The sequence below is a fragment of the Micromys minutus genome (assembly GCF_963924665.1).
Source record: "Micromys minutus genome assembly, chromosome: 28".
Classification (NCBI taxonomy): Eukaryota; Metazoa; Chordata; class Mammalia; order Rodentia; family Muridae; genus Micromys; species Micromys minutus.
The window spans coordinates 22,855,484-22,870,352 of NC_137963.1; the positions used below are offsets into that span (position 1 = coordinate 22,855,484).

At 44.8% G+C, this 14,869-nt stretch overlaps 1 protein-coding gene across 1 annotated transcript; it reads right to left on the reverse strand.

The window, feature by feature from the left end:
- Positions 1-342: 342 nt before the first annotated feature.
- Positions 343-2,982, reverse strand: TAL2 (TAL bHLH transcription factor 2; the record flags this gene model as incomplete). The annotated part of the gene is made up of 1 exon (XM_080940303.1): positions 343-2,982. The coding sequence occupies one exon, from the start codon at positions 2,980-2,982 to the stop codon at positions 2,617-2,619; it is 366 nt and encodes a 121-aa protein (XP_080796429.1). The 3' UTR covers positions 343-2,616.
- Between the last annotated feature and the right edge of the window lie 11,887 nt (positions 2,983-14,869).

The following is a 14,869-nucleotide window of genomic DNA, read 5'->3' on the forward strand; positions in this document are numbered from 1 at the left end:
TCCTAAACATAGGACTATGGAAAGGTTTTTTTTTTTTTTTTTCCAAGTCAGTATAGAGACCCTAAAAGTGGAGAGACATGTGGATATTTATGTTGATGAAATTATACCTAAAAATTAAAGGACAATTTAATTTCTTAAATAATTTATTTGTAATAAATTAACAGTTAAATGGCAAATTATAATCAATGGTTAAGAACTCACAAAACATACTAACAGATTTTTAAAAATCTTTGGTTGACATATCTACTCATGTTCTACAAAGCATGATAATTTTCTATCATAAAAAGCATGTAAAGATCACTAAATGCTTTCAGGAAAAGATTAAGGTAATGATGAGTCGCTTTTGTTTTGTTTTGTTTCAAACCCAAATACACACTGACTGCTGAGCACTATGGAAAGGCTAGAGAGGGAAAAGAGACAGGCATCTGTATCATAGACCTCTGCTGATGGCCCTATGGAAAGTCATTCTGAAACTCTCTGGATCTTTTTTCTTCTCTGTGAAATGGAGTAACCAAGCCCACAGTCTATGTAAAGATGTGGTTGCCAAACATTTCCATTACAGTCCAAAGAAGACCAAACACTCACTTTAGTTTAAAGAATAGAGAATCATAGTTAGAAAGTTTGGCTTAACTCTTCTGTTAGACTCGGATGACCCATAGACAGATGTAGCATCCAGTAGACTATAATGTATCTGAACTGTGAAATCTTTCCGCTGGGAACATCATGCCTTGACATGAAGACACCAGAGAAAACCATACAGAGAACGTTGAACTAGCTTCCAGTCTCACACATATCATGACTAGGTTTTAGACCTCATGTGTAATAATTCTTCTTCTTCTTCTTCAACAGATGTTAACACAACTTAGTATAGAAAATTTAAGGTGAATAAATATTTTAAAAAGTACATCACATAGAATAATATTGCAAAGATTTATTCATCTACAAAAGGATTTCCTCTAGGGGTCCTTGAAATAATCACCCCCTAATTTTGTGTAATTATAACTTATGTCATGTCATTCGGTGTCATTGTAGCATTTCAGGGGAAGCCCTCTCTGAGCACTGACAAAAGCCCCAGCAAGAAGAAAAAAGTGCATCGGTCAGAGGTCCTCCCTGCCTTCCTCGAATTCAAAGAAGTAATAAGCAAAGTCCTAGTCAAATGTGTTGTTTTTAATCCAATGCCAAATGAGAGACTGGTGTTAAGTTACATGGTTGGTGGCTGCCACAAAAATATTGAAATGTCCCATTGTCTGGTAATTTGGGAACACGCTGGAATCTCCAGGCTGCTAAGAGTGATGTGCACTCTTGAGGTGCCTCTGTGCTCGCATTTCTCCATAATCTACTGTCTCTCTACGGGGAAATGAATCAAGCACGGGTTAAATAAAGAACTTAGAGGGAAACCCGTTGTGCTATAAGTGCACCAGCTAAATTGACCTTAGTGACGTAGTCACCTTGTTTGTAACTTACAAAAAAAAAAAAAAAAAAACCTTTCTAGAGAGGCAAAGAAGCTTACATCTTTATGTTGCGCAAATATCAAAAATTTATAACCACAATCCATAGGTTTCCCAACTGTAATTGAAAAGTTTATAAAGCCTTTGGGGAAAGAAAATGCTACAGAGATAGACATTATCGGCGTTTAGGGCTCAGCTACTACTGGACTTACTGAATCCAGGCACCATCAGGACCAGAGCAGGGTGTAGTGATGACCGCAAGATGCGCAGTGAGCTGAGGATTGACTGTGTGCTACCCCGCCTGGGCTTAGGAGTGAGCAGATGCTCTGTGGGAGGCAGGAAGACAAAGTCAGAGGCACTAGTACATTAGCATCTGGTATTCTATCTCTAGTGTTTACTCTCAATGAATCATAAAATGGCAGCATTTGGATTTTCATAATTATTTAATTTTACAGGACTTAAGTCTGCATGAATTTGGATTGAATTAAAAGTGTTAATATCAAGCGTGTCAAACTGAGGGCTTGATCACTCATTTTAGCTAACTTTTATAAGAAAGCTATGAAGTTCAGTGCGTAAGCTATCAAGGTTTTTCCTTACATGGGTGAAATCTGCTATTTGTATCAGAGACAGTATATGTATCAAAGGCTCAACTGAAGTCGAATATCATGATTCCACAGAGGTCAAAGGGGCCTTTCCACACACACAATCCTCACTGCTCTGTTCCAGAAGGACATCCCTCCAGAGAGGGCCCCATGGCTCCTCCAGGTTGGTTTCCATAGTGGCTTTCTCTCCGTTCATCTCTTCAGTCTTAACATTTATTGTATTTGCCCTCAATCAAACATGTCTCCTTTGCCAAAGTAAACTTTTAAATATATTCAGAGGGCAATAAGCTTTGTTCTTTCATTTGACATCCAGTATAAGGATCAATACTTGATGTCCTGAGCAAGACGCATGGGTTTCTTGTTTTGTTTTTCCTGTTTTTTTTTTTTTTTTCTTTCTGTGTTTCTGTTTTGTTTTGTTTGAGAAACGTTCAGCAGCAAGCAGTTCTGCCTGCCTGAAGTTCTGGGGTAACCGGGCCAGAGCAATATTGCATAAGTCTCCTTCCAGCTCTCAGCCGCTGTTCGTCACTTCCTGTGTCTTTCCTCCGCAGCATGAAACCACGTGACTTTTAACTAGCGCTGCCCTGGGGGCTGACTGTCACTGCCCCCCTAGGGAGCCCCGTGCTTGGGCCAGGGGAAGAAACTCCGTAGTCACTCAGTACACGCCTCTCATCCACGTCTGGCAGGCAGGGCTTGTGGGGAAAGAGTCCCAGGATGTTTCCCTGAGCAGCAACTGCTGTTTGCTGCAGGCTTTGCTCGCCCAAGACCTTGACCAAGAAGTTGATGTACCTCATGGCCAAGCGGAGCGTCTCGTTTTTACTCAGCTTCTTGTCTGGAGGGTGAGTGGGGATGAGTTTCCTCAGCTTGGCAAAGGCGTTGCTTACACTCCGTTGTCTCCACCGCTCCCTGGTGTTTGTGAAGATTTTTCTGGTCATGTCCACGTTCCTGCGATGGGAGAGGAAAACAGGCTTTGGTAGCGGAGACCGTGTAAGAGGCACAGTTATAATCACGTGTTCTCCCAAGAACCTGCAGTGTTAGTTAGCTCTTCTCAACTCATACTTAGGAAATCCATATTGACTAAGATTTTAAAGACATTTTTTAGAAATGTCTTTTTTTTTTAAAGAAGAAGAAAAAAAGATGGGACTGGAGAGATGGCTCAGTGGTTAAGAGCACTGACTGCTCTTCCAGAGGTCCTGAGTTCAATTCCCAGCAACCACATGGTGGTTCATAACCTTCTGTAATGGGATCTGATGCCATCTTCTGGTGTGTTTGAAGACAGCTTCAGTGTACTCATATATAAAATAAATAAATACTTTTTGAGGAAGTAGAAGAAAAAGAGGAAGAAGAGGAAGAGGAAGAAAGATAGAAGAAGAAAGGGCAGCAAAGGCCAGCACACTGTAGCCTTTTCTCCTGATTATTTTGCAGTCACCATTACAAAACTGCATCTAGTCTTTTTTCCCTTCATTCCCCTATCTCCTGGATGGCCTCAACCTTCCTGTATAGCCAAGGACGATCTTAAACTTCTGATTCTCTTCCCTTCACATCCTGAGTGCTGGGGTTACGGGCATGTGTCACCTTTTTCGGTTTATTTGTTGGGGTTGAACCCAGGGCTTCATGCATGCTAAGCAGTGTTCCTTCAACCAAGCTACATCTCCAACCCCACTGCCTCCTTTATAACCTATCCTTCCCAGTCTAGGACGGAGTACATGTGTGACTAAGTTTCATACTTAGCCCATGGAGCGCTGGATGTGAATGCACAGTGTATTAAGAACTTTTAAGAATGGAGAAATAGAAGGATATTTGGATTGCAGAAGATGGGGCAGCCCTCCTTGCTTTAGCTGACTTCGTGTGGAGGACTGGGTTCCACACTCCAACAGCTAGAATGTTCACATTTGAAGGACTATGAGCAGGGTGAGAAAGGGCTGCACGCCCAGATCTATGCAAGCCAACAAGCCTGTGCTTCACCTGTCTTTTGCTGTTTGCTCCAGCCTCAGCCTCCCAGGGCACTTAGCCCTTCTGCCCCTCCGAAAATTGATGTGTATTGCTAACTCACTCTACCTTTCATGCTCTTTCCTCCTTCTTGAATCTCCTCCTCACATTCTCCCCGCCTCTTTCTCCTGACTCTTTAAAGAGCTGCTTGAAGCTGGCCCTGGCAGCCTGCAGTCTTAGCTTCTTAGTAGGCTAAGGCAAGTAGATTTCAAGTTCAAGGACTCCTTGAGGTACAGAGTGACTTTGGCCTTCCTGGGCAAGAGCTCTTGCCTGTAGCATGCATGAGGGAGGCCTGGGGTTCACCGCTACAACTGGAAAAGGGACCAGCTCTACCCAGTCTCCTCCTAACCCTGACTGGATAAGAGTCTTCTTAGTATAGCAAAACATTCTCTGGAGACCAACTGCAGCTGTCTGTAGTGTGTTAGCACTGAAGGAAGCTATGGTGCACTTTACTGTGTTGCCAGTGGTTTGTGGATCAAGGTATTCAATAAACTATACATGACATTTCTTTCGTATAAAATGGACTTTGGTAATTTTGCCCAACTTTAGGTCAACGTAAGTGTTCTGAGCACATTTGAGTAGGGTAGTCTAAGTTAATGATCTTCTATAAGTCAGGTGGGTCAAATACATTTTGGATGTGTACTTTCAACCTCTGACACACTCTGGGGGAGGGTTTGAACTACATCATGAGTCAGGGTACGGCTTTATTGTACTGCTGCTGGACCCTCGGGAACTAGCTGCCTTTTGTTTACCTGAGGGATAAAAACAGATTATGTAAGATTCTGTAGATGCAGAGAAACAACCCCTACATGGTAGAGCCTGCTTTCAAGAAGACCACATCTCCCTGGAAAACAGATGGGTGGACCAGGTCTCTTCCTGGTTAAAAGGTATACTGCCATTACCTTGTATCCAGCCTGAATCATTTCTGAATATTCTGGCCTTTTGGTTCTACAATAAAATTATGCTGCCAGAAATTTACCCCAACTATATCTGAAGCAAAAAACCATCGACTGCACCCAGATCAAGAGGACCTGAAGACAGAAATAAAACAAACAGGTTTTGTTCACACCAGAGCAGGCCAGGACTGAGGGGGCAAAGTTGTCTTATCAAAAGAGGGTTTAGCTCACAGCTAAGTCAACTGTTGTCCTGTGGGGGTTGGGGGGTCCTTTTCAAGCCGGGAGCAGAGGATTAGGCAGGATAAACTGTGTTTTTCTAAGAGGGCTGGAGCCTATTGTACTAGACAGACAGAAGGAACAGTAGGGGAAAGAAGAAAAAAAAAATCTTCTAAAATGTAGTCTGCCATCCTATGGATGCTTGGTAATTACTTGTTGATTTAGCCTTGAGTGTTTTACTCTCCTCCACGGGGGTGGGGAGAATAGAAATCAGTGATTTAACAAGCTGGAGAAGCTCGAAATCGAGGCCACTGGAAAATTGCTGCAGTACTTCTTAAATCAAAGGAAAATTACATTTAGTGTTTTTCCAGTTGCAAGGTCTGATTGCCTCTAATGTTGATTTCAAAGCAGTAGAAGAGGGAAAACTCCACACCAGATGCCATTGGATAGGTGTAGAAACAAGGACCAAGCAAGCATCAGTGCCACAACTGAGGACTTGCACTAGGTTAGGGCTCATCAGCTTCTTCTTTTTCTCCATGAATCTTTCTTTAGTCTAGGGAAGCCCAGGTTTGCAATCCACTCAGAATGATGATTTTAAATATATACCAGTTCATAAGTCAAAATTATAAATGCATAAGTTCAAACACAGAGATACAAAAAAACACAACTGGTTATATTTAGTAGTTACTAAAATAAAAGTACGATATGGTGATGCATTTGCTTAATTTTTAACACACTAAAAAACTGTATTACCATAATTCCTAAGAAGTGACATTTGAATTTTTAAAAAAGCGATCTGTAACATTTGGGGTGTGACATGCTAGCAACTGGGACCTCCACTGGTGATGTTTTGATGTTTGCTACCACTACCTTGTATTCAGATAAAACTTTGCTACTGTATCATATATTAAAACATAGTATCTAAACAGCCACCAAATATAATTGGTTATTCCCCTGTGTCTACATATTTAGCTCATTTAAAGTTGTTATTCTGAGAAGGGAACCAAAAATTGTTTACTTTATTTAAAACCATGTTGATATTAATACATTTTTATCACTTATGTTTATAAATAAAAGAAATGCTATGTTTAGAATAAATATTAATAGAATTAAAGATACACTATTTCCTTACTCAAATTCATAGAATTCTTGAATTTTATCCACACACCCTTAGGTAGCTAGGGGTTATAGACTCGAGTTAATAATGGTGTGAAAGGCCTGAAGAGGTGACTCAGTAGTTACTAGCACTGGCTATTCATCCAGAACAATTCCCAGTACCTACAGCTCATAATTATCTGTAATTCCAACTCCAGATGATTCAAGCCTTTCGTCTGGGCACCAGGCATGAAAGTTGGATACACACCCATACACATAAAAATGTTAACTAAATAAAAAGGGCCATAAGCTTAAGGCCCGCCTGGATGAAATATCTTACTAAAGGCATGGGTGCTGTAGAAAGCACCTGAACTAATGTTATGTTAAATAAACTGTAAGTATATTATATGGTCACCAGAGAGTAGCCTATTAACAGGAGAACATGATATCCTCCAAGAGAAGGTCATGCTGCTAGTAGCCATTGCTGCTCTTTGGTGCCTGCAGCTCCGGGACACAAAAGCCAGGTCAACTAGAAAGGCACAGAAGTCCGAAGCTCACATGGATACATGGCCCCAGGCCTGCAGGCTCAGACAGCTCTTTAGTTCTTAGGATTTTCAGTTTATCTCCTGCAACCCCATCCGTGTATTTGTCTCTTCTTACAACTTTGTCCATAGGAAGAGAGCTAGGCAGCACTTTGGAAAGGTAAACAGAGGGTGGATGGGGTCTGACAGCCAGCACCAGGCACTGCTCTTAAGAAAAAGCACCAAGCAAGCAAGATTGACGGGGGAAGGTTATGAGGTGTGTGTGTGGAGGGATGGTATGAGGTGAGAGGGCAGTGGAATGAGGGAAGAGGGGAGAAAACGAAACTGTTACAATGATATCAAACACCTTCTAAGTTGATTTTTAAAGTTATCCTATGCCAGTTCAAAAGAAATTAAAAATTAAACAGTACAAGGAAGGTCTTTAACTCAACCCACCCTCCATCACTGCTGGTCTGAGGTGTGCACCCTATCCTTGCTCACACTCACATTTTAACACTCACTATACATACTGTACTCTAAACAAGCTTGTCTTTCCTGAGCAGCCCCACGTTATACTTTGAGTCAGTAGGGCTCACTGAATATGCTCTGTGGGCTGCGGACTTTCATGTGCCCGGGGAGCAATCCGTTCTGAGGTGCGCTTAACACCAGCGCCTCGCAGCCTGCCCACGCTTGACTCCTCTGCACATTTTGTCCTGTGTTCTGCTTGTCTGTGAACCCCCATTTTCCATCTATCCCTTCTCCACCCTTTAAAAACATAAGTTATCTCACCCCACCGTAGCAAACCGTCCATCTGCCCAGGTGCATTGTTTCGGGAGTCTGGGAAAATATCTAGTGGTCGAAATCTCAGATCTGCCAAGTCTTAGAGGGTCGCTAACAGGTCTGGGGGTGATATAAAGAACCCTGAGGTGGAGGGAACTGTCCCTGCGTTCCAGCTAAAACGGGTTTGACAACATGCACTAGGACGCCAGACCCAAGTACCGCGCTATCGCCACTGTCCTGCTGAAAGTTCCCGGGTCCCCTCAGTAGCTGCTCCCACTCCCCTAAGTCTACGCACCTTCTTGCCAGGAGCTGGGAGCCGGCGCGGTCACAGGAGCTGTCGCAGCGCCAGTCTGTGTGCGCCCTCGCCTGGACGCAGGGTCTCTGCCACAGCCTTTATAGGACACCGCCCTTTGTCTGCTGGTAGGAGGGGGGCTTCCAGCCGAGGACTCCTGCCAGTCCCTCCCCACCTTGACCCGTCAGGCCTCCCAAAAGCAGCAGCCAAGGAGTGGTGGAGGAAGAAGGACCCCTCTTTGTCTGAGGCTTTAGGGGAGGGATTGCTTCCAACCTCCGCTTTACAGACAAGCATCCCAATGCCTCAGAGTCTTGATAACCCCCCCCCCCCCGCCTTCTTCAAACACCAGTGCAGGTGTAGTCGGATCCCTCCAGATCCCCTACTGAGTCTGAGGGATGCAGGCTGTGACACCCCCAGGAAATGCAGACACGCAAAGTTTAAGTGTCGCACTGGACACAAAACTGGTGGATTCATATATGGGTCTGGTCTGGTTTTTCTTGTTGGTCAGCACAGGGAACGGTTACTTCAGGAACCGGGGGGGGGGGGGGGGGACTCTGTTCTTCCTTCCTCTGTCCTGTATCTTCCAGAATGACCTGAGAAAACCCAAGTCAAACTTCTGTCGCTTCTGAGATCTAAACTCTTTGGTGACTTTCCATTTCATTCAAAGCTAAGCATAAATCTGTAGTAACATCTGCAAGGCCAAGCAACAGGATGGGGCACCTGAAGCCGCCCTGATCTATGTAAGGAGAGAACTCTTGTCTGAAAAGCAAGCAAGCAAACAAGCAAGCAAGCAGCATGCACGCACGAACGCTCGCTCACACACACACAGCAGAAAGAAAGTGAGCACCAGGCTTTAAGTGGCCACTGAGACCCCTTTATTGCTAGTCAGTCTGTTCCTTCCTTCCCTAGGCTTCCTTGACTTAGCTCCAGAGAAGTGAAATACTCCGGTTTGTCCTTTCAGGAACACACCAGGCATGCCCCTGCCTCCTAATCTTTGCAGGGTTCTCTCTACCTAAATGTGCCTCTCCCAGGTTATCCACGGGAGTCTTTCCCTGACCTTCCTGCTGTGAACCAGGCCAGCACTGGAAGCTTATGTCCCAGTCAGGTCCTGTTCAGAGGTTGAGAGGATACTTCCAAACAAAATCAGACATAACCGGCTGTCCTCAAAGCACTGACATTCTTTAGGTCTTTACTCAGATGCCACCTTCTCAGTGAAGATCTCTAAACTATTTAAGATTATATTTATCTATCTATTGAGGGAGGTGTTCTTTCACTAGTAAGTTCCAGGGATCAAATTCAGGTCTTCAGATTTGGCAGCAAGTGTCTTTCCCCAATGAGCCATCTCACCAGCCCATTACCTAAGAGCTTACATACTAGGATTGTGGCCACCCATCCCCCACCCCACCCCGCACGCACCAGAAGCACACATATTTCATTCTTCATCTGCTGTATTCTCAGTGCTTAACCCCACTTAGTAATATTTACTGTCACTCTCTTGTCTTCTGTCTCTTTCATATCCACCATTACCACACTGAATACATGTCCATCAAATGTTGCTTAATTAGTGTCCGATGAAACGAGTCCCCAGGTATTCCTCTCTCTGAAGGTCGCAGGATTTGGGACAATACATTCATAAATGCATTGCACCTCGGTGAATAAGAGCAGCTGGCCCTGGGGTTGTGTTTACCCAGGTTGAAATCCCTGTTCACTTGTGTGGTGCTAAGCAAATTACCAAACTTCTCTCTGTTCCATTTCCTTATTTGTAAAATGGGAACAATGCTAGAACTGTGGGAATTAAATAAGGGGAAACAGCAAAGCTATTTAGGGTCACAAGTAGCTCATGGTATATAGCATTAATGCATTTTTAGTGCGGTTGATTGTGTTATCGCTACAATTGCATTCTAATTCCCTTCCCAGTAGGAGTATTATATAACCCCTTTGTTATATAATATATATATATATATATATATGTATATATAAAGCCTGGTTATGTGTCAAATTGACACAAGCTGGAGTTATCACAGAGAGAGGATCCTTAGTTGAGGAAATGCCTCCAAAAGATCCAGCCGTAGGGCGTTTTCTCAACTAGTGATCAAGGGGGGAGGGCCAGCCCATTGTGGGTGGAGCCGTCCCTGGCCCAGCCCACTGTGGGTGGAGCCGTCCCTGGCCCAGCCCATTGTGGGTGGTGCCATCCCTGGGCTGGTAGACCTGGGTTCTATAAGAAAGCAGGCTGAGCACGCCAGGGGAAGCAAGCCAGTAAGTAACATTCCTCCATGGTCTCTGCATCAGCTCCTGCTTCCTGACCTGCTTGGGTTCCAGTCCTGACTTCCTTTGGTGATGAACAGCAATGTGGAAGTGTAAACTAAATAATCCCTTTCCTCCCCAACTTGCGTCTTGGTCATGATGTTTGTGCAGGAATAGAAACCCTGTCTAAGACACTTTTCTACTGCTGTGTGACCAGCAGCTGTGTAGAGGTGAGAAGAATAGATTTCTCTCACCCAGTGCCATCGGATGATTGAATGTGAGCAGATAATTGAGGAATAAGGGGACAAATGGAGATTCCTAACTTCTTCCTCTGTTTTCTTCCTATGCCCTGGCCTGGTTCTCTTCAGTGAAGGGTTTTGTGTATTAATTATGTGGACTCTGGATCCAGAGAAACGTGAAAAGATCCCCTGAACTAATGCTGAAAATGGGTTTGGGGCCTTTTGAAAATCAATTTGGGTCCCCCCAGATGCCCAGATTGTTGCCTAGAAGGTGGGTGCAGGGTAGGCAGTGGAGGGCAGGCTTCTGACTTACAACGGTGCCCCGGGCGCCTAGAACCTTGGTACAGAGGGTGGAGGACAGGAAGGCAACAGTGTGTTGCAAAGATGGGAACAATCAAGTACAGCTCGGGGCGCCAAGACTCATTGTGGTTGTAGCGTAAACCTGGGGTGGAAGAAGAGCTGGCAAATTTCTTCTCAGAAACACATACACATATATTTGCAGGAAACGCCTGTGGCCTCCTCTTCCTTCTGTCCCCTGCTCTTTCTGAGAGCTCTGGGAGACAGGAATTGTTCCTATGGTGTCCACGCGTTTTCCACCCTGTCCGACGATATCGCAATTCTGCGGGCCACACAAAGGCTTATTATCCGTCTTTCCCTTAGCCAAAAAGCTGTGAGGTGCCGCATGTATACTCAACGGCGCGTTTTCTCATTTGTGAAGAAGAAATGGATGATCCTAAGTGAAACAAGCTATAACCATAAAACCTGTGTGAGTGGGCAGGAACTCAAAGGACTACGGCTCAGCGAAAGGAGGGTAAGTGTGTTAGTACACTGGAAGAGGGTTGGCTTTTGTTCTCGAACCTTCTTGAATGTTACTGTTCGTTTTACACTTTTAGATGCCATTTGGGTACATGGTTTCCCTAGCAGTGGCTCTTCAGAATTGATGGGTCTGGTCCCATCCCACTCCGCAGTGTAGAGCATTTAGAGGCTAGGTCCTGCAGAGGAAGAGGTTAGAGTAGGAATTTACATAATCCGATTACTGGGGGATTAAGTTTGGGCAGCTAAACGCCTCTATGTGCTTGAGCTAAAAATCGCTTACTATTCATGGCTCTCACTGTCCCTGGAGAGACTCTGCACCTGCGGAACTCCTGGGGAGGGTCCAGGGGGATGGGCAGGCCCTGAGGCCGCCAGGCTCCCTGGTCCTGCAGTTTTAATTGATATGTTTGGATTAGCGAGTGAGTGCGGGCCTTCGAGCCCTCTGTGCAGAATTATGTTTCAGGAAAATCAAGGTGTCCCTGGAGGTTCTGCCAGTCCAGATGGGTACAGATGGGTATGGGTGGCCAAAGTCATTTTGACCAGAGGTTCCACATCAGCTTTAACCAGTCTTAAATTTTCCTGCCCCGCCCCCACCCCGTAAGCCTCTCTTCTGAATCCTGAATTCTTGGTTTCAAGGCATCAGTACGTCATCATCTCACCAATGGGATTTTTTTTTCCAGTTTTTGAGACAGAGCCTTGCTATGATGTCCAGACTGGGGATGTGTGAGTGATCACCCTGTCTCTGTCATAGACATGTGACTTTCTAAAGTTTTTTAGTTTCTAAAGTCTGGTTTTGTTTGTTTTTCCTCTTCTACAAAGTGTCTTTAAGATGTCCTAGTATTAATGTGTTGTTACTGACAATACTCGCTATTACTTTTTAATGTTATTGTAGTGTACTAAAAATGTACATAGTATTTTTTTGCTCTGATATATTTTTTGAGTTTTTTAAAAATAACTTATAACTTTTTTTTTTTAAAGTTTCCTAGTTACTACAAGAGGAGCAGCAGTTCTTGTCTGAAAGTTAACGCGTTCTCACAGACACCCAGTAGGTCAGTACTCTATATTCCTGGAAGGTTTTTTCTTGCTCGTCTCTGTCTTGGGTCTGTTCTTTTTCCTTTGTGTTTGCAGGAGTATTACTTTTGCTTTTTCCAAAAGGGTCTCAGTAGGTAGCCCAGGCTGGGAACTCACTATGTAGATCAGGCTAGTCTTTCTGACTTTTTTCTCCCAAGAATTGGGATTAAAGGCAAGTACCACCAGCCCCAGCTTCCTTTAGGTTTATACGTCTTTTGATGAACTTCTTTGGGGCCTTAAAGGTACACAGGAATTCAGACGATTTAGAAAATGTACCCAGACCGATTAAAAATTATCCTTTTGTTGAGTTTTCTATTACAGATTCTGTCTTATATTAAGGCTATAACTCTTCTTTTTAAGTTTTTATTTCCAAATTAAACAGTGTATTTTAAATTTTTTTTTTTTCAAAATTCATGTGAATGGTGTGGTATGCATGTGGATGCATGTATGTTTGTGAACATATGTGGGTGAGTACATGGTACATGCATATTTACATGCAGAGGCAACTTGATGCTGGGGGTCATTTCAATCACTTTCCTCTCTAGTGAGTCAGGGATTCTTGCTGAGCCCAGAGAGTATCACTTGGCTCATCTACGCAGCCACCTTGCTCTGACAGGCCATTACTACCCTTACAGGCAGGCAGACAGTGCCTGCCACTGACACAGCATCTGAAGTCTACACTAAGGCTTTCTTTACCCAGTGCATGGTCCCCACGCCCTGTGCTCACTCTTCTACAGAGTGGTCTGGTGTGACTCTTGGCCAGAGGAAACTTTCTCGGTAAACTTAAATTTCTTGTACCCCTTTTACAAAGGACCCTCCCCCCATGCTGAGTTCTTCAAAATAAATCCCATTTTCTGTTCCTTGCTACATAGTGAACTTCAGGAGGGCCGAGGAAGCCAGGCTGTCACACGCTGGAACTGCAGAAGAACGTGAGTGCCGGAAGCTCGTTCTGAGGTTGTTTGTGTTCCTTTTCTTTGTTTTTCTTTCCCCTGCTGTGGCCTAACTTCTCCCAGCAGACACAAGCTTGTTTCTTGTGACTGTCTGCAAGGCCTTGGGAAGGACTGAGCCTGTATAAGGAGGAGCGGGAGCACTAAGAGGACTAGTTAGAAGCTCACGGAGGAAGGCAGGTTAATGGGGATGATGCCCTGACTCTGGGAAGGAATCTCTTTCCTCCCTCAGTAGTCACCCTAAACATCTGTGCTATCCCAGGCATTTCCTCAAGGTCCCTCACTAGTATGCTCTCTCCCCCTCCTATTTTCTCTCTCTCTCTCTCTCTCTCTCTCTCTCTCTCTCTCTCTCTCTCTCTCTCTCTCATACACACACACTCACACACATATATATGTGTGTATACATACAATATATGTATGCACGTGTATAGACACTATATGTATATATGTATGTGTATATATACGTATATAAGGTATCAGGCAAGTTATAATTGTAGACGAAACAAAATATTGGTCCTAACAAAGTTATGTACTAAAACATATACTCAAAGGGGGACAAACATCTTGGGCACAGAGCGGATTCCGGCAGAGGCTACAGGCCCTCCTTCCTCAGTGTGGACTGCTTCATTTGCCGAGCACACCATGCAACTCTGACTAGCTTCCAGCTTCTGAGTCTCTTTCTACCTCCTCACCACCACAGCCCCCACCCACAGTAAGAAGGGCAGCTTTGGACAAAGGCTGGTGAGACAGCAAAGCAAGCCATACAGAGGGAAAGTACACTGACTTGGCCTCCATTTCTGTGGCGAAGGCAGGGGGGGCAGGGGGCAGAGGGGCAGGGGCAGAGGGGCAGAGGGGCAGGGGCAGAGGGGCAGAGGGGCAGAGGCAGAGGGCAGAGGGGCAGAGGGGCAGAAGCAGAGGGGCAGAGGGGCAGAGGCAGAGGGGCAGAGGCAGAGGGGCAGAGGCAGAGGGACAGGGGCAGAGGGGCAGAGGGGTGGGGCAGAGGGGCAGAGGCAGAGGGGCAGAGGGGCAGAGGGGCAGAGGGGCAGAGGTGCAGAGTGGCAGAGGGGCAGAGGGGCAGAGGAAGAGGGAGACCTTTGGTCTATTCTCTCAACGGAGGGGAGTTAGTTGCTTCACTGTCACGTTTACACAAAGAATAAGAAGAAATGCTAGAACCTGGACACTAACACACAAAGTACATCTATGAAATGGAATTCATACATGCACCGGACAGGCAGAAGCATCTCTGAAGATGTCTCCTATAACATGGGTGCAATGACATTCACTGTAGGACACTAAGAAATGGCAAGTGTGAAGCAGCTTACTGTGGTAGCTGTCAAGCTTTGCTCTACAAGTGATCATCTGAGTTCTGTAAGAGCACCACTGTGTGCAGACAGCGGTAATCCTAGGCAGAACACTTCCTCTCCGGGCCTTGGTTTTCTCAACAATGGATTGCAAATATCAACCTCTGGAGTTTTATGAAGACTGAGAGCTGTTCTATGTAAAGTATCTGAAGTAAGAGGCATGAGGGCCGAGGGTGGAGCTCAGCTGTTAGAATGCTTGCCTAGCCCTGCCCTCCAACTGCATATGACAACCTGGTGTGGTACTACACTACTGCATCGGTAGACGGGGCAATCCAAAGTTCAAATTTATCCTTGGCTGCACAGGGAGTTTGAAACCAAAGAGAGAGAGAGAAGGAGAGAAGAAGAAGAAAAAGAAGAA